Genomic DNA, 19,524 nt, shown 5'->3' on the forward strand with positions numbered 1-19,524 from the left:
AATACAGAAATGCAAGCTAGAAGTGCAAAATTAAAGTTACCTCAAAAAGTACATAAATTTAAGCTGAACAATAACAAATCCTGAGACTCCACAAAGTTCTTTGCTTTGTATCAGAAATCCACCAGAGTGGGTGCCAGCTGAGGCTTTGGGGGGGACGGCATTCCAAAGTTGGCATGATGGCAAAGTACCTCTTTCCCTATAGCCATCTGCTGCACCTCATGTGTTGGGAGTACAGAAGGTCTCTAAGAAAGGATTTGTTTGGTGCATTAAGATTCAGGAAAATGGAGAGCCTACTAGATCTTGGGAGTCCCTATTGACTATGCAGGATACAGCCAATGGAAGTTGGAGTCAAGTAATAAGTGGAGAGCAGCAGATTAGCCCTACCAGGTTGCAAGCCATAATGTAAAAGCTTTTTTAAAAGTCAAAACTTGGACTTGCAAATAAACCCAGAGCTAGTGCTCTTGCACAACGGTTAATGCACATACTGCTCAGTCTTCGCAATCTTTCACAGCTGTGTTCTAAACTCTGCAAGTTTCCCGATTATTTTTAAAGCGGAAGCTCAAGTATAATAGTCATTTAATTTTGAAGGTTACCAAAGCATGGGTAGCTGTTCAGATAGGGTCAGAGCTGACATACCAACTGAAGTTGGCCACCTCAGTCTCTACTGGCAAAGCTTGAGCCAAGATCACCCCTTGGTCCTTCAGGTTTAGTACAACCCTATCCAGAAGAACAGAAGCTCTATTTTCTGGTATTGTGACTGGATTGTGAAACTATTCCATTTAACAGCAATGTTCCTGGTCAAATGTCTTAAGTTTAGGAGTGACATGAGTATATAGAAATTGTTTATAAATTAAAAGACAAATATACACTCACCTTATTGTCTCAGTGGACTCCCAGTACCTGTGGGAGATTAAAATTGTAGAGTAACTCAACTCATTGCCTAGTGAAGGAAAGTTACAGGCTCACATAAGAGGCCAAGCACACTTCTGCTGTGCAGTTGCAGATACTTGCTTTTCTCCATTGTTTCCTTTCACACAGGAGGGGAAAAGTTCAGTGGAATGCTGAATGTATTAATTGGGAGATGTGGGAATGTCCTTGAGAGGAGTATGTGGGGTGGGCATCCATGCAGTGGTTTAAACATATTTGTTATTAACCCCTCCCCCTTTACTGGATAACATGCTTGTTCAGAGCTGCTAAGCAGTCCTTATTCTTTAAATCTGCTAACTGCAGATTTAGCAGAGTGAGGTAATGTATCAGGAGTGTGGAGAAGGGAGTGGGGAGGCATTCTCTGTGAGCCATGCATAGTGCTACAAGGTAAAGTGTGGTCCAGACTTATACAAGGCTTTGCTTCCACACTGGCTGGTTCACTGAACAGACGCACTTGGGATAGACAACAACATGCTGTTGTACATCCTAACATGTCAGAGGAAGCAGAGCAGAGAACAAGCGAGAGCAGGAGGTGGGGAGAAGTTACTAAATTGCTCAAACCCCAGGTAGAAGTTTGCCATTTCAATGAAGATCGAGCCCTTCTCCCCCTAGTGGAGTGTTCGTTGTTCTGAAAGGGATAGCCTCATACCCAGCAAGTGCAGCGGGTAGGGTTAAAGTAGACCAGGAGCAAAGAGATGGGGGCCTGAAATAACTGCCCCTTCGGGTACAAGAACAAGTATAGCATTTCCACGTGACATCACTGCAGGTCACTTGTGAGTTTATAGCATGTAGCTGATGTCAGAAATGGGTGTGAGAAGCAGGAAGTGAGCCTAACCACTAAGCAGTATTTGTAAGCAAAATTCTCAAGTTTGTGGACACATCCACAAAATGAAACAACAGTCAGGGACATGGGAGGCAAGCAAGAGCGTTTCTTCTTGAGTAGCTTGGGCATACAGGCAATAGGCAGCAATTCTGTATAGGTTTATCTGAAAGTAAATCCCACTGAACGCCATGGGGTTCTTGGGGTGCAAAGCATGTTGTGTGCCACTAAGATGTGGTCCCTGCCCTCAACTACAAGCACAGAAAAACTTCCAGGCCAGAGAAGAGGGTAAAAGTCACTCATGTTTTATACGTTTTCCAACACTGTTTTCTACTACAGACTTTGCAATACACTTGATTTGAATGAGCCACTCTCAAACACAGGTTGAGTTGGAGACCACTGTTCCCAATACTTAAATCTGAATTTTATTGCTACATAAAGAAGCTACAGTCTTTGCAGATTGTGTTTCATTTTTTTTTTATTTTGGAGGATCATTTCAGATATAAAAAGTCAAAATTCTTACATCAATCTTTAAAAGAAAGCCATGCACACAGCTCAAAATGTTTACAACTTAACTTGTAGTTTTCCTTCAAACGTTTTACTTCTCAGAAGCATGTTGAGCATTTGTTCCAACATTTTGACAGTAGCCCTGGTTAGTCTGCAATAAGCACTCAGGATGGTATTTTTACTTTTAATAGCCTCTATAACCTACATAAATACTCTTGCAATGTTGGTATGGCATGTTCCCAATTAACTATTCACTGTAACAAACTCCCACTGTATTAAGTCAAGACCTGCCTATACTTCTCTGGTAATGACCTTCTGACTTTGCAAACCATGTCTTAAGATACTGAAGACATGGACTGTCCTGTGGAATCTGGTCCTAGTCAACTTTTATTTCCCTGCCTTGTGAAGCCAGCTACAGGTTCAAAGGTCACTTAGGGGGAACACTGGCCTAGTTCCACAAGAATGCTTCACTATATACTAATCCCTCAGCATTTTAATGTCAACCCTGAACCCCTTACTGGAGTTATTTGACTATGGTTTAATCTTGACAGAAGAGGTCTTAGCTGTTATTTGACACATTCATGCTGTCCGGTCTATTCTTCCAAATGACAGAAATAGACAATGTTTCTGTGTTCACTTGTGTATAAGTGAAAATGCAACAATGGCAGCTAAATAATACAGTGGACCTCTTGTCATTCCAGTGTTATGTTGCAAGACAGACTTTAGAAGTCAGTATGAATAAGGGGCTTTATCTGAAGTTGCATAGGCAGAAGAGATCTGTACACCAATATATTTAAAACTGTATGTGGCACAGCAGCCTGGAGTATTTATAAGCCATCACCTTTGATCTGGTTAGCACTGACAACTGTACATTTTTACATAACACATAAATGTTAGAAACCAAAGTATTCATGCATTACCAATATGTAGCTTCTCTACGCTTGGCTTGGTTTTATGTTCCAAAAGCAAAAGTTGAGATGAAAGCAGTTATAGTAACCAAAAACTAATTAAAATTGCTCTTACTTCCATCACTGTGATGAACAAGAGACATTTCTCATATTATCATCATCATGTGGTTAGTGATAACTGAATAAGAGTGTGGGGTTGAAGTGCTGACTTAGGAATCAGGAAAAATGCATACTTGTTAACTAGCCATTTCCTTAATCCGATTAGTGTACAAGGTTTCACATTGATGGGTCTGCCACCAGTCTACTATGAATGTTCTTTTGACCATCTGAATCAGAATATGGAAAGTAAGGCTCTTCAAGCACAAAACTGATGACATCTACGGCTCCACTCAATTTCTCTGAAGCCAGTAACTCCTGGAAGTTCTAACCTGAGCAAGATGTTGCAAGTCCATCTCCAGTTAATAGTACTTATGGCTCTTGAAGCAACACTCACAACCAAACCTCTTACTGATGTTCCTTGCTTAAATGCATTTCTATGGCACTATGTGTGATTCCCACATGTTTCTAGAAGGAAAGCATATGGCACCAATATTTTCCTTAAAAATTGTAACAGCATGTGGGTTAATTTATAGCAGCATTTTTACCCAATATATTGGAAGTTAGTGTGTAAGTTTGCCACCTTTTTCTCAGACAGGATTCCTGTGCCTTTATCTGTTATGTGATGAGCAGGAACTCACTAGGTGAAGATTCAGTGAGTGAGCTATTAAAGTTTCTGCTGGTTACATAGCTATTAAGACACAGAAGTCCTAGGTAGTAACCTACTGGTGTGAGCAACAGAGTATTTACATTACCTTTTCTTTCCACTTTACACTATACACCAGTTGGATTATTTACAGTGGGTTTATGTTACATAGAAAGAATGAGAAGAGACAGTTTCATAATAGAGGTAGTTCTTTACCTCAACCACAGTAATGACTTGAGGGATCAAGGGAAAGTTCAGCGTACAGTAAATGCTTTTAGAGATTTCTGAAATTAGACTTCATATAATTTAGAGAATCTCTATAGCCATATTTTAGTTGCAAGCATTAAAACAGGATTAGAACCCCATTTAGTCTGCTTTTTTCCTTAAAGCTCAGGACAGTTATCTTCCCAATAGTGATCCAAATCATGTGTTTTGGAAACAGGCTGGAAGAAGCTGGGATGGTCCCCAGTAGTGAATCAACACCTGCTGGAATAGCAAAGAAAGCCAAGGCTGACTTTGGCAAGAGGAGAGCAAGCAGGTTAAGGGGTTGGCATGTTAGCATTTTTCTCGAATCTGCCTGTTTGGCTAATTGTAAGCAAGAGCAGTGTGAAGGATTGGCAGAGGCAGACAAGCTGGCACTACTCTGGTTAGGATTTGTAAGTGAAATATTTGGGGAGGACACTTCTTGACATAGAAGGCACTTCTTTGTTGGTTTCTGCTGCCTTTTAACTTGTCCAACAAATTTTGTACTGAAGTAGGGAAATAAGGATGACTAAATTAAAAACGGTTTCCCAAAAATAGCATTTTTTGATTTTTAGGAAATTTAACAAAATTAAGCCAGACTCAAATGCCAAATTACAAATTCACTCCTGTTTTGTTTTTAATCAGGTTTTAAAAAGCCACAAAGAGGACCATTTAAGGCATCTTTTAGAATTCCCTGTATGGCTTTGGTTTGTTGAAATATTAAACATTGCTAAAAAGAAAGAAAGAATGTATATGTCTGAACATAAAGTGTTCACACACTCAATTTAAATGACTATACACATAGCACATGACCACTAACACATCTCCCCTTGTGATGGTGAACAAAAAAGTAGCTGAATTTTATCTTACAGTTGAGGGCAACCCAGAAGTCTGTGCAGGAGTAACATATAGAGAGTTGTTATCAGGATGGGAAGAAACCACAGAATTTCCATTGGTTGGTGAACATCCCAGTTTCAATTTTTCCAAGTACTCTGCATGTACTGGCTTGTGACACTGAAGGACCTTGATTGCATCTTCGACTTTAAACCACTCTCTTTTCCTTCCTACATGAAAAGAATAAATGTTTCAAATAGTGGACATTTTGAACCTTACAATCTGTCAACTTTAAAATGAAGTGGGCAAATGTGGCTGAAACATTCTAAAGAATCCCCCAGAGACCCACCCACTTAGTAGCGGCAAGCAGAATTGTGAAAAACAAGGGTATTAACTACAGACAGCCAAGATCTTCAACTCTGTTCTTAAAATTCCTAAGTTGGTCTTATGATGTTAGGTGCTGAATAAGGATCATGAACATTTGGAGCTATAAATAAAGGCTTCTAATTACCACAGTTGGCTGAATGGTTCACTGTGAGACTAACAGGCTGGTGTCTACTTTTATTAATGTATTATGTTAATTATGTGCAAATTAACACGAAAGTTAGTTTGTCCATCTGTTCCCTTGCCAACAAGCAATAGCCTGCTTTTTATCTACTATCTTACCCTGTTCTGATTCATTAGAAGTATATGGCATTCTGAATATTACTCATTATCCCAAGTTCTTTCAACCAATTAGTAGTTTAAAGTATCTGTAAAAACAGCATGCCATGGAGTGTCAAACTGGAATCAAACACAAAATTTATCTACTTCCATAAATTATTTTATTAAGGCTATTAGAGCAGTGGCCAATTAGTGATAAAAGAAAATGGTGCTGGCTGCTCTTGAGTTATCCTTTGAACCTTTTCAGTACACCTCTAATTTTAATAACTTGCAGCATCATGCTTCTTGAACACCAGTTGTGTGAAAGCTGTCCTAAAAATAGCATGGTTCTGATACTGCATTACACACTTAGCACATGCAGGGTTGAAAATGTCTTGCCTATATTAACCGAATCCTCCCAGTCTTCCAGGATTTCAGTCACTGTAAGAACATAAACATAAGTCCTATGTTTCCGGTCTTGATTCTGCTTCAGTAGGAAGAAGAGAGAACAGACATATTAATTCACACTTGCAACATTAGATAGCTATTTACTTAGAATCACTTATATACTATCTTTCCACTATAATATAGCCCTCAAGGTGCCTAAAATTCAAACACTGCAACAAGATCATTTAAAAATACAATGGTACACATACAAATTCAATAGTTTAAATGGGGGGGGGAATGTAAATTAGAATTGTTTTTTTAAAAAGCCAATGGAAAAACAAGTGAAAAGCAAATGTATACTGTTGGTAGCAGTACAGAAACATGTCAGTCTTCTAAGAGGCAGCTATGAGTTCTCTTGGCAAAGCTTTACCTCTCATTTAAATTGGAGCCAGTTGAGGCATGTGTGAGTGTCTGGAGACAGTTGGAGGATGGATGGCAGTTAACAGATTCAGCTTGAATCCTGACAAGATGGAAGTACTGTTTCTGGGGGACTCCCTAGTCCTGAATGGGGTAACTGTGCCCCTGAAGGACCAGGTACACAGCCTGGGGGTCATTTTAGACTCACAGCTGTCCACGGAGGCGCAGGTCAATTCTGTGTCCAGGGAACCTGTCTACCAACTGCATCTGGTACACCAGCTGAGACCCTGCCTCCCTGCCCAATGTCTCACCAGACTGAGACATGGTCTGGTTATTTCCTATTTGGATTACTGCAATACACTCTACCTTTGAAGGTGACTCAGAAACTACAATTAACCCAGAATGTCGTTGCTAGACTGGTGACTGGGAGCAGCCACCGGGACCACAACACCAGTCCTAAAACATCTACATTGGCTCCCAGTACGTTTTTGAGCACAATTCGAAGTGTTGGTATTGACCTTTAAAGTCCTAAATGGCTTCAGACCTGTATACGTGAAGAAGCATCTATGCCCCCATTATTCAGCCTGGACTCTGAAGAAGCCCTTCTGGCAGCTCTCTCATTGTGGAAAGTGAAGTTACCAGGATCCAGGCAGAGGGCCTTCTCAGTAGCCCCACCCCGTGGAACACCCTCCCATTAGATGTCAAAGAGTTAAATAATTCTATGACCTTTCATAGACATCTGAAGGCAGCCCTGCACCAGGAAGCTTTTAATATGTGATGTTCTGTTGTGTTTTTGTATATTCTGTTGGAAGCCATCCACAGTGGCTGGGGCAACCCAGTCAGATGAGGTGGGGGTACAAAATCATAGTGATCATCATCATCATCATGAACTGTGATGTTAGAAACAGGGCTCCACTTTTTCTATCTGCATATATTTCATTAGGAACTGTGGATTACAGCATCTATCCAGGAGTTAAACTAACGTTCTCTGTTCACTGCTTGAAAACTAGAGCTATACAAACACCCCAATCCTAATCACATTTCCTTTCAAATCTTTGTTGCATTCATTAGATCAGTCACTTTGCAGACCAGCAAAAATGGGATCCCAGAGACAATTCTTATTCTACTATATTTTCACCCATTATGCAGGTACTGGATAGTGTCCCCATCACAATCAGCACAATTTACTGAATCAGTTCCTTTTAATATCTTCCCTACTTATAAATATTTTGTACATGAATGTCTATATTTTTCTATTCCCAAACCTGACTTATTTATATATGAAGTGTAGAAGGTATTCAAATTATCAGTCCTTAATTAAAATACCTGTTTTCCAAGATTCCACCCCTTCCCTATTAGAAATGCAAACTACATTTCACAGCATGTACATCACAGAATATATATTATTAAACAGCTCACCTCAAATATTCCCAGCAATCTGCCTAGTTTTCCCTTTACTCCAGCCTGCAAGGAATAAAGATAATCAGATATTTCCCCCACAAGCAATCGTTCTTACGGATTCATTACAATATTCGAAACCAATGTTTAATTTACTAGCATGTCTAATAATGGTTTCATGATCTATTAAATCTGTGCCCTAGGCAGAGTCTCTTTAGTTTTCCTGAAAACTAAGGAGCAGGGAGCACATTTTTCTGATTATCAATTTTTTTCAGACACACAACTAAATTTGAGAAGCTTCTAATAGAGCATCTGCTTTTCTGTGTGGTGTAGTGGTTAAGAGCGGTAGTCTCGTAATCTGGGAAACCGGGTTCGCGTCTCCGCTCCTCCACATGCAGCTGCTGGGTGACCTTGGGCCAGTCACACTTCTTTGAAGTCTCTCAGCCCCACTCACCTCACAGAGTGTTTGTTGTGGGGGAGGAAGGGAAAGGAGAATGTTAGCCGCTTTGAGACTCCTGAAGGGGAGTGAAAGGCGGGATATCAAATCCAAACTCTTCTTCTTACAGAGTTTACAGTTAGGAAGCATGTGAGTAATAAAGCAAAAAGTGTGTAGGAATTTAGCATACTTAAATAATGTAGCTAGTTCCATTCTGGCTCCCACTTTTAAAAAACTTTTATATTAATGATTTGGGGCTATATTTAGCCAATGCAAACTCCCCCACTCTGGTAATTAGGAACAGAAATATCTGCATCTTGATGAATGCACATGATTTAGCGCTCCTCTCTTTCCGGATTGGGCCTCAAACATCTCTTAGAGGTCCTCAGCACATACTGTAAACTATTTCCTAGCTGAGATTTAAAACTTCTAAGATTATCCATACATTCAAACAATATTTCATTCTGTGATAAGTGCTTCTTAAGTAGCACATCCTGGAAATTTCAGTTTATTTATTTGATTCACTACCTGCCATAAGATTACAAGGAGCAATTTAGAAATGCATTTTTAAGAACAGTTTAAAATAAATTACAGGCACAAGAATAGGGTGAGTCCTATAAATATCTAACTCAAAGGCCAGAGTGAAGAGGGGCCTCTTCAAGCAAACAACAGGAACTATGTAAGGAAGGTGTCAGACACATATAATGAAGGTGTCCCTCCTCTGTGGGGAGGGAATTCCACAACTTAAGGGCTGCCTCTCCTGTACCAACACACAAATGTCTGATGGCTGTGGAATTATCAAGATTAGAAGAAACTGTAGCCCGGAAAACAACTCTAACCATGCAATAAAGCAGAAGAGTCCTGTGTGGTCTCAAGTGTTTGGCAGACCCAGCTGATAGGCATCTGTTGGAAAGTGTTTCATTTAAATTAGGAACAATTCAATTCTTTCAGTAACCTATTATCTTTATAGCCAGCATCTCATGAACACGAGAACAGCCATGCAGATGGCTACTGTCATTTATAACAGGTCTGCCACATGCCTTTCCTAGGAGGGGAGTAGCCCTTGTCTATGTGGCTCTCAGTTAAGTTTGCTTAAATGAGTCATCTGTTAAAATTCAGAGAATGCATATCCATACAGCATTTCAAGCTGAGAGTTCTAAATTCTTTACCTCTTCATAGACTTCTCTGACAGCAGCACCACCAGGTTCCTCTTCTGGTTCCATTCCTCCACCTGGAACAATCCACTGATCTGGGTACCGGCTGCTACTTACTAAAAGAACCTGCAAAGAAAAAGATTTTCTTATGACTGTGTGAATTAAAACTCAGTGAGACTTCATGAAACCAGACTGATATTTTGTGAAGTTAACAAAATGTTTAAGATGTCCACCAAATGGTACTCAAGGCAGCCAACAATATCAAATATATGTTAACAGATCCAAGCTTGGGTGACAGGCTATAAAGTTCAAGAATTCTGCACTCCTTCCCTTTTATATACATCAAACTTTTATATACATATTAAAGTCAGATAATATGTCAAGTTTTGAGTATGCTTTCCTGGATGTTTCCATATTTGGTTCACAGTCAACTTACTGCAAAACTGTCAGTTTTAATAAAATATGACCCAATTAAGTTACCCAAAAAATAGCTGTCTATTCAAAGCATTTCAGACACGACTGCAAATGTTTTAATAAGTAGAAGGACAGTAACAATGGAAGCAGAACCCAATTCAGAACATCAAGATAAAGTTCTTGGAGAAACCCAGACCAAGATGACAACTTATTCAGGCCAATACAGACTGCATTAGATACCCAATTCCTCTGTCTCTACAGTGGAAGTCCAAAGCCCATTCTGGACATGAAAATCTGTGTATGCACCAGTGTGTTAATGCGCACACAGGTTGAAGAAACCTAATACTTTCCATGTGCACTTTTGTGCACATTCTTGTGCTTTCAACTGAACTCAGTGGGTTACTTTTTTTAAAGAAAAAGTGTGTCATGACCAGCCTCACTAGCAGCCCACAAAGGATTGCTTCCATCCTAGTGCTGAGGGCAGTTTCAGCCACACATTCTACAGTAAAATGCAAGGGTTTAGATGCAGAACCATTACCTTTCCTATTATATTAAAACATTAAACACAAGGAAGCAAAGCAAATACAAATCTGTACAGGCTTCTTGGATTCTTACAATTCAAAGCAACTAATTGTTTACATTCCATACTTTAGTCTTATGAAGTTTACATTGGTTGGAAAGCCAAGCCAAGAAATAAATATGAGAGGCATTCTCCTGCACTTTCTAATGTAGCCGCCACAAGGAAGACGGAAAGCATATTAAACTGGATTTAATTTTTATGGAATAGCTAAGGGCTCTTTCACACTTCCACTTGCCCTGTGTTTTCTAGGCAAAGGTCTGGGTGGTTCTGCTTTGGCCTGCCGCTTTCAACCAGAAAACCCACCCTTTAGCACTAAAGCGGACAAAAGGCAATCTGCAGAAAACCCAATTGCTGTTTTCCTGGGGGAAAGCGGCAGAACAAGTAGAAGTGTGGAAGAACCCAGTGACTCAAATGCATTTGCCTTACATACTACAGTATTTCAGAATTTTAGATAGAATTTAACTGTTTTTAGCTGTGTGTGTTTTTAGGTATCTTGAATGTTTTGTGCTCTAGCTATGAACTGAGGATACCAATTTCCTTTCAGTGAAGGAACTAAGTGTTTTCCACAGTCATGTGAGCAACCACCAACAATTATGAACACCATTATTCTTCTGTTTCAAAACACTCGGCTTAGTGAAATTGTTTCAATCAGCATTTACACTGATCACAGGCCTGAACAGAGATCCCAGTTACTAGTGCAGGGAGGAAGGAGTCATTGTTTGTCCTGTCTGGAGCTTAAATACATGGCTTTGTACCATTACATAAGATTCAGAGCCATGACATATCATAACATGACAGTGTTTTGAATTACGGACCCTAGCATTAGTGAAGAAAATGCATGTGTTTACAACTGAAGTATTTATATTAAATAAACTGAATGTAATCCAAAGAGTTTCAGAACACATGTCGGATTCATTAGATACAGATCAAATTCTACAAGATAAATATACCATGCTATCATATACTCATTTTAAAAAAAAAAATAACACAAGATTCATAATGATGTTAGAACTGAATAATCCCCCTTACTTTCTTATATAGGAGAAATAAATATGATTGATCCAGGATAATTTGGGAGTCTCTCAATAGTCTTGCTTTCCTACAAATCAATACAGTTGGGAAGATTACCCTCCAGAAAAGTATGGTCCAATCACAACAAATTTCCACAAAGGCTATTCGCATTCACCATGACACTTATTTATAGTGCTGAGACCTATTATAGACATTTTCCAACTCATCGAAGTGCCATCACTGGTTCTTAGAACAGTGCTGGAGATTCTCTGACTTGCGGCCCACCAGACCTCTGAATAAAGCATGAGAGGCCATTTGCTCACCTGTCAGTCACCGGATGTCAGGTGTGGAGATCTGTTCTCTCTTATGTAATCTATGGGATAAGCCTGTGTTTGACAATAAAAGCCAGTATTTCCACCCACCTAGAAGGTATTTGCTTGCAATCCCAGCTTGAATTCAAGCCAGGGCTCTGAAAGAAAAATCTTCCTTTGGAGCTGCTGTTTGAACTTTGATTCACCTGACATCATATGACTCAAGGGGTTGACAGGTCAGTGCCCTGCCCACCTGCCAAATGCCCCAGAGAAGATGGGTCAAATCTGGACTCTCCATCCAGATCTAATTCCTCACCCCAGTCTTAGATTTACAACCAAGAAGGTATGCCCAGAGGAAATAAAGTAGGAATAGTGCTATGTGTACTAATGCATTGAACAGCGCTATTCCTGTCCACCTGCATTCTTTTGCCATACTCACAGATACCAATCTATTGTATTCTACCTTGTGCATCAACAAACAACCTTGGCAGATGCGCTCAATGCTTTTATCAAAACTCCAGATTTCTTTCAAGGCTTAATGAAAATGTCAAGAAACTTGTTTGCTATTGCTTGGGAGCAAACAGCAGCCGCAGCACTGGGTTCTTCCAAACTGATAGTTCCTAGTGCTGATCAAACATGGCAATTCTGCATGCAGATTAAATCAAAAGAACACTTTTCCACACCTCAGGGTGGAAGCAGGATGTATGCACATAAAAAGTGGTGTGTTCCATTCACACTAGCAAGCATAACACAGCTAAGAGAGAGCACATTTCTGTTTGGGTGCTAAAGTGCTTTTTAGTTTATTTAGGCATTTCAATCTCACATTTGGCTATGAAAATCCCCCAAGACAACTCACAACAGAGCAAAAACATAAAATATATAATCTACTTCTTGCACAACTGTCAAGATTGTTTTAAAATGGGAGGCAACTCCCAGCAGCAGATCCCACAATATGTTCCTCCAAAGTTCTGGAGTGCTCAAACAAATCCTTGCTTCATTCTCTCTTCAGCAGCCAACTTGTCCAGCCAGGCAAATTCTAAGCATCATCAGCCATGCCTGAGCATTTCCTTGCTCAGTATTTAAACACTATCACATGTTCTACTGCACATCTATTTATTTATTTATTTATTTATACACATATGGTGTGTGAGAAAAATGGCATTCTAGACTAAATTAAATATTAAGAACATACCAATAAAACGGTGCTGGCAGAATTATGAAGATGTGCAGGCAAGCCTTTTGACACACAAAGTTCACCTTTGTTAGAAAGAAGTTGGAGCTACAGTTCTACCCTTTCTAAAGAACAGTGATTTGATGGCACAATGTATACTTCCCATAAAAATAAGTAAACAAAGTGTGACTACTCCAGGGCAAAAATCATGTCTTTAGTTTATTGACGTTTAGCAGGTCTACACTGATCATGCTCACTTCTAACAAGAAAAAGTCTTAAAGTGAAGGAAGACGTTAAAGAAGGAAATTAGAAAAGAGACAGCTAATAGCATTGGTAGCTTAAGGCTGTTCAGGTCTCTTTTATGAACAGTACAGTCCCTCTTAACTTTGCTGGGCAGCTGACAGACCAACAAGAAGTTCTTTCTGCAGCTACTAAATGTTGCTGGAGAGGTTTCAGTAACTATAACAAGGATGCCAAAGCAACTGACTGACTGCAGGGTTACTCCCCCACAAAACACCTTTTTTCACCCGTTTCAGTGTGCAAGTCATTAGGTATTCACTTGAGCCAGAGTCCACCTGACTGGTCTTGAACCAAAGTGGACTGTGTGACTGACAGACTCACCTTTGTAAGCTAAATGTTAAGAAACTATTTCGAGTTCCATGTATCCACTGTCAAAATGTTCCATTTTTTTCAGCCAAGGCAAGGACAGTGCAGAAAGGTCATTTACACTGCTTTTACCAATGTTGGCTATCATATGTTTGTAGACAGGAATGAAAAAGGCAACTTTTCAGCACCATTCTCCCTCTGGACAATAAAGAGTACTATGTTGTAACTTGAAATATGAAGGAAGAACCCCAGAGGCTGCCAGCTTACCACATGGTTTTGTCCCATTTCAGCTGAGAGTTAAGTTGTAAGTACTCCTTTTTCTATATTAAGCATTTTTTATTATATAGGAAATAGATTTTTAGTCATTACAACTTCTGTGTGAGGACTAACTTTCATCAAGAGAACTTACAGACCAGAACAGCCCCACTTCAAGAAGTAAAAAAGCTATTTGAAGTGTATCAAATGTACGAGATGCCAACTCTCTCTTCATTACTGGAAGCAATTAAGACCCTGCAGAGGCTAATTGAAAGTCACAAACAGTCTCTACCAACTGACAGTATAACGGCATGCTAGTATATAAGTATAAACTGTTACACAGAAATGAACATGTAACAGGCACTTGCAAAAGACAGGATTACTGCAAATCTTGTCCTTTCTTAACAGAACACTTAGTTTCATATTACCAAAGCACCTGCAATCTCTGCTTTCATGATGACTAGTAAAACTCCTTGCTTTGCAAACACCAAAACTGTACCCAAGAGTCTTGCAAGAATTCTGAACAGAAATTCTTTGCAGAATTTTCTGAAACACAATATCCTATTGAGAAGGCAAAAAGAGGAATATGCCAGGATTGTTTCAAGATAATACTAAAAGACATAAATTAACTACTGCTATTGCTGAAACTCTGACAAATTAAGTTTTATCTCCACCACTGGAGGACCCCAATACACACAAGAGGTCAACTAGTTCACACACAAAAATGGACAGTTTTTGTCCATATGTGTCTCTGGAATTTTGAGCAGTGGATCTCTCAAGCCACTCATCCAGAACTGCTAAACATCAAGGACAAGTAGTTGCCACATTACAGTTACTGTCTCATTCTTTGAATATATGTTACCTAAACCTAAAATAACAATTAAAAGATGCTGAGTATCTCACTTTTTAGTATAGCTGGAGCTCCCTCTACAGCCCCAATACTGTGCAAGAAGCCTACTGGAAGCATATACTGGCAATATTTAGCAGAACAATTCAGGTGTGCCAACAGACTTAAAGCAGTACTTTTGCTTTAAATTTGGACTCATTCAATCACATTGCTAGTAGTCCAGCACGGCAATGTGAAGTTTCAAACAATGCAATTACAGAAACTATTCGTACTAGCTTAGACTGCTCTACAGAAGTTTACACAAAAATAACTTTTTAGACAAAATAGCTAAAAGTAGTAGTTCCATGTGCCTAGGCAATATTTCTGGTTGCTAAATACCAGGGGCACAATATTTCTGGTTGAAATGCATTTTGTTTGGTTGGGTTTTTTGCCCTATGTTAGCAGTCCCCACCCACTTCAGCTTTAATCATGCTATGTCTCAGTTATACTTCCCATCTAGCATATACTTCCAGAAGCAAGATCCAACTGTACCAGGGAATTGTATAATTGCATCACAGAATATGGAAAGCTTTTTCCTAACAGCTGATACAGCCAAGCCTACTTTTGGCAGAACTGCTTCTAGGTTGTGTGACAGAACCATTGTGTACTAGTGTTGGCAAAGGTAAATCTGTAGAGACTGTATTATGAAGTCAGGAATGCTTCACAGTTTCTCCCTACAACTACACTGCCTCTCAAAATCGCAAATGGCTCTTGGTACTTCTCGGGCATGTTTAATTTTTTTCTGGTAAATGATATAATCAAAGGATAGAACAATAATATTCTGTATTTTCCAATAAAGGTCCACAGTATAATACTTGGCTTTTAAAAATCTGCTGCTTACATTTTATGTGAACAGCCCAATTTAAAATGATAAATGAGACCGTAATCTCCCTTTCAAGAAACTGGAGAAAAAGCAGCTGAAAAGCTACACCAACCTGCAGCCCAATTCTTATTCAAACAGATCACCGAGCTAAGTGGGAACTAACCCCAATTATGTATATACAGGAGAGTATCCTTAGTCTCATATTTTCAGTTCTCTCACATATCCTTATGGACAGCAACACAGAAAGGAAGAAACACAGTCAGGCAGTGACAACAGGTTATTTGAAAAATTATTTAAAGAGGCTCTAGAAGACTTAGTAATGGCTTGATATGTCCCCAAAATATAAAGAATCTTGACTGCCTTTAACTTACCATCTGCTACATTAATGCATGGTCACATTTCCTATCTTACTTTGAAGTGCAAGAAAAACAGCAAAATGTAATGCTGTTAAAAAACTATATATGGCTAGAAGGTAGCAAAAGTAGATTTCAAGGGGGGTGAACCTTCTTTTTCAGTGCAGACCTCTATCACAACTACAGTAGAAATCACTGTTCATGCATATGTATATCCATCTCAATATCCATATATTTGAAACCAGAGGTAGTGTGGCATTTCAAAGCCTATTAAGTGTTACTAAATTCTATTATACTGTATGCAGAAATACGCACATTTAGCCTGTTGCAAAAGTGAATCTGCATGTCTGATTTATACATGCTGTTTGCCTTACAAACAGGTTTGAAACACACATTCATTCATCCAAGCACGCTGGGAGATATCCAATCAGTCACAATCAGAGTAGACCGTTTGTAACTTAAATGCATTGATTTCAGCGGGGCTACTCTGAGCATGTCTAGTATTAAATATCACCCACATAGCAGACAACTCCGAGGGGACTGCCCCCCAAGTTGATGGGCATTGCCATTCAAATGGTGTGTGTGCACCATCCCTTCTTTTGTTCAAGTGGTCACCCCTAATGAGCCATTATAAACATGCTTCAAAACCACATCACTATGTCTGAGCTAACTGGGTAGCAACTGAACAGTAGACAACAACTCAGATATTAACTATTTACTCTGAACGCATCACAAAGAGATAGAGTAAAAAAAAAAAGAAATGTCATGTACAGGAGCTGGTTATGCAGATTGTTGTTGCATAAATAGGAACTACTGCCGCCTACCTGTCTGCTCTGCTCTGTGTGCGCGCGGGGGCGGGAGGGGGGTGTCTGTAAAAACTGACAGTCACAAAAGCAACTCGATCTCCCCGCTGTGGCAGAAGAGGTCATTGAACTCAAGCCATGCTGTTTTCGGAGGCAGCCAGATCTGTCCGGCTAGTGTCAAATGTATTAAAGATGCGCAATGCTCAAGGCACAGTGTGCAACCCTTTCATTTCTGTTAAGTAGCCACTGGCGGGCTAAAAGACCAGCCGGCTTTATTCCCCCCCCCCCTCTCTCTCTCTCTCACACACACACACACACACAAAAGCACACCACGTTTTAAGACCGGCGGCAGTTTCAGCTTCACTCTCTCCCCCCCCCCCCCACGTTCCAGCCACAACCAAGTCACCTAAATAAGCCGACCTTGGGTCACCCCATCTCTCTTGCCTTACAGAAGCGGGCTCGGCCCCCTCCTCGGCCCCTCCGACTAGGCCTGCCTCGGAGGGGGGGGGGAGAAAGAGAAAAGTGGGTCTTAGCCCCCTGGCGACCACGCATCCCGCGCCAAAGCCCAGCCCCGGAGAAGGGACGGGGAAAGCGGGCAGGAACCCTCGAGGATCGCGAGAGGGCGACAAGCCCGGCCTGCTCCGCAAAGCCCCGCACACAAAGGGGGTCCCAGGCAGCGGGAAGGAAGGGATGGCGGGGTGGGCAGCGAGGGAGGCGGAAACTGGGCGCGGCACCGCCGCCGCCGGGAGAGGGAGACGCGGCCCGACCCCCAACCACCCTCCCAAACCGCCCTCACCTCGTCCTCCCGTTCGCTGCGGAAGCACAAGCACGCCGCCCGCTTCTTGAAGCCCTCCCGGTCGTAGGTCCGCGTCTGGTTGGGCTTGAACTTCATCATAGAGGCAGAAATAATAATGCCGCCGCCGCCTCCTCCGGTCCCCGGCACTGCGCCTATTCCAGTCGCGGCGACGGCTGAGGCCCCGGCGCTCTCCCGCTTCGCTCTCCGGCCCGCTCCGAGGGGCGGCGGCGGCGGCGGGGCGAGAGTGAGTCCCGTCGTCAAGGGAGGGAGGGAGCGAGCGAGGGAGGGAGGAGGAGGAGGAGGAGGAGACGACGACGACGCGCTTTTCCTCTCAGGGGGACCGAGCGCCGCGAGGAGCGGAGGCGCTGCCGGTGCCGCGGCCGCCCAGGAGGAGTCCACGCCGCGCCATGGAGACGCTCCGACTGCTGGCCCGCCGCCGCCTTCCCGCCGCCGCCTGTCCCGGAGCTGGAAGAAGCGCTGCGCTATCTCTTCACCGCCCCGCCCGCCTCAGTCAGCCGCCCTCATCCGGCCCCCTGAAGCGCCGCCACTCGCCGCTCCTGCGGCCGCTGTACCCACTATTTAACTGTAACGCGCATTCCTCCACCCGCCCGCAGCGGCCCGGCCTCCGCCGCTCACTACGCAGGCGCAGGGCCCGCCTCAGAGGAGGGGTTGGCGGGGAGAGGCGGGGCGAAGCGAGGAGGCTCCATGGGCTGATCTTGGGGGGGAGGGGGCTGCCCTAAGGCGAGGCAGCCTCCTCGGCCCCGATCCCCTCAGCCTAACGTGAAAGGAGGAGGGCCTAGCTGGTCCTGAGGCGGCTGGCTGCCTTACTTCCCACGCGCAGTAACGCCCAAACTAGAGGCTTTTGCAATTTGGAAGCGGGAAAAGCGCCTCCCTTTCTTTTCAATGAGAGTTGCCCCCCCCATGCCATATTTGTAGTGATGACTAGTTTAAACTCGCGCAAGCATTGACAAAAGAATTTCATAGTTTAGGGAGTGCGCACGGACAAGGCTCGATCCAGTTCAGTCCAGATGGCAGCCGCCCGGGCTGTGTACAGGCAACTCTCAGGAGGACTCTTCCGTTAGGTATAGGATTACAGAGAATGGTGCGCATCTCCCATATCGGATCCTTCAGTTTCTCAAGGAACGGAAACTCCAAGGAATATGAGTGGCGCCTCCATTTCCTTAGATCCACTTGGTACTCCGAGTGCCTCATTTGTCAGTAGGGCAAGGGGGAGAAAACAGGTGCCCAGGCGCTGGGAGTATCCCCCTGAATATAAGTGCTACACCCGCAGCGTACTAGACTGGTTCCTGGCGATGCAAAATGGTCGAAAATTTCAAGGCTGAACTGTAATGTGAAATTCTGGACCGTTGCAGTCAAGCAAAACTAGGATATGGGGACTCCTACCAAAGACCTTGCATTAATATACCAACCCTGAACTTCACATGGAACACAGTAGCAATGGAGTGCAAAAGTGCACTTAGCCCTTGGGTTCTCTCAATAAGTGCCTGATAAATTCTGTACATGGTTCCATTATATTTTGAAGTAATACACATAGTCCAATATGGAATTATGATGTCATGAGGGTTCAAAAGCTTTTATAGTCAAAACAAATATCTATACCCTGCGAGTTTTAGCTAAGATTACAAGTGAAGCAACATTTATCTGAGTGTACTAAGTCATGTCCTTTAATATTAATAAGCTGCTCTGAGGGCTAACATTAGATACAGCCCATGGTGTTTAGCATTTCACTTTATTGCTGCATCACTGATGGAATAAGTATAACTACCATTTATTAATGCACTATTAACTAGCTCTATTGTAGGTAACCTATGTGATTAATAGAAATGGAATATTCTGTGAGTTGTGACACAAGATAAATAGCAATCAAATAAAAGGGATGTCTGATTACTCTTACATCCTGACCCACATCCCTACAGAATTAATCAGAGCAAAACTTTCAGAATATGATCTGCTCAGACAGTGGTCATAAATGGAGGCCCCCATTGAAGTGTGTGCAGGAATGTCCTGTGAAGACTGAGTTTACCTCTACCTTTCTGTTTTTACTTTTTATATTGCATTTTCCCTTATATGATCACATTA

The 19,524-nt window shown here is 41.8% G+C and overlaps 1 protein-coding gene across 2 annotated transcripts; it reads right to left on the reverse strand.

The window, feature by feature from the left end:
- Window positions 1-2,207: 2,207 nt before the first annotated feature.
- Window positions 2,208-18,299, reverse strand: NUDT4 (nudix hydrolase 4). 2 transcript variants are annotated; one of them, XM_083463048.1, is made up of 5 exons: window positions 17,425-18,299; window positions 9,431-9,541; window positions 7,847-7,891; window positions 6,023-6,107; window positions 2,208-5,211 (listed from the first exon to the last, which is right to left on the reverse strand). In XM_083463048.1, the coding sequence occupies exons 1-5, from the start codon at window positions 17,521-17,523 to the stop codon at window positions 5,009-5,011; spliced, it is 543 nt and encodes a 180-aa protein (XP_083319174.1). In that variant the 5' UTR covers window positions 17,524-18,299; the 3' UTR covers window positions 2,208-5,008. The 2 variants fall into 2 exon arrangements, with proteins under 2 accessions (XP_083319174.1, XP_083319173.1); XM_083463047.1 differs by having other exon boundaries at window positions 6,023-6,110; window positions 17,425-18,064.
- Window positions 18,300-19,524: the final 1,225 nt, after the last annotated feature.

The sequence above is a fragment of the Podarcis liolepis genome, assembly GCF_965112155.1.
Source record: "Podarcis liolepis genome assembly, chromosome: 10".
NCBI classification, from domain to species: domain Eukaryota; kingdom Metazoa; phylum Chordata; class Lepidosauria; order Squamata; family Lacertidae; genus Podarcis; species Podarcis liolepis.

Excerpts from the sequence above, each read along its gene's own strand:
- NUDT4 (XM_083463047.1), bottom strand. The coding sequence starts at position 17,523 with ATGATGAAGTTCAAGCCCAACCAGACGCGGACCTACGACCGGGAGGGC. Across the intron at positions 9,542-17,424 it reads GCAGCGAACGGGAGGACGAG|GTTCTTTTAGTAAGTAGCAG; the intron begins GTGAGGGCGGTT and ends TTTTCTTTGCAG. Across the intron at positions 6,111-7,846 it reads GATTGCTGGGAATATTTGAG|CAGAATCAAGACCGGAAACA; the intron begins GTGAGCTGTTTA and ends TTCCTACTGAAG.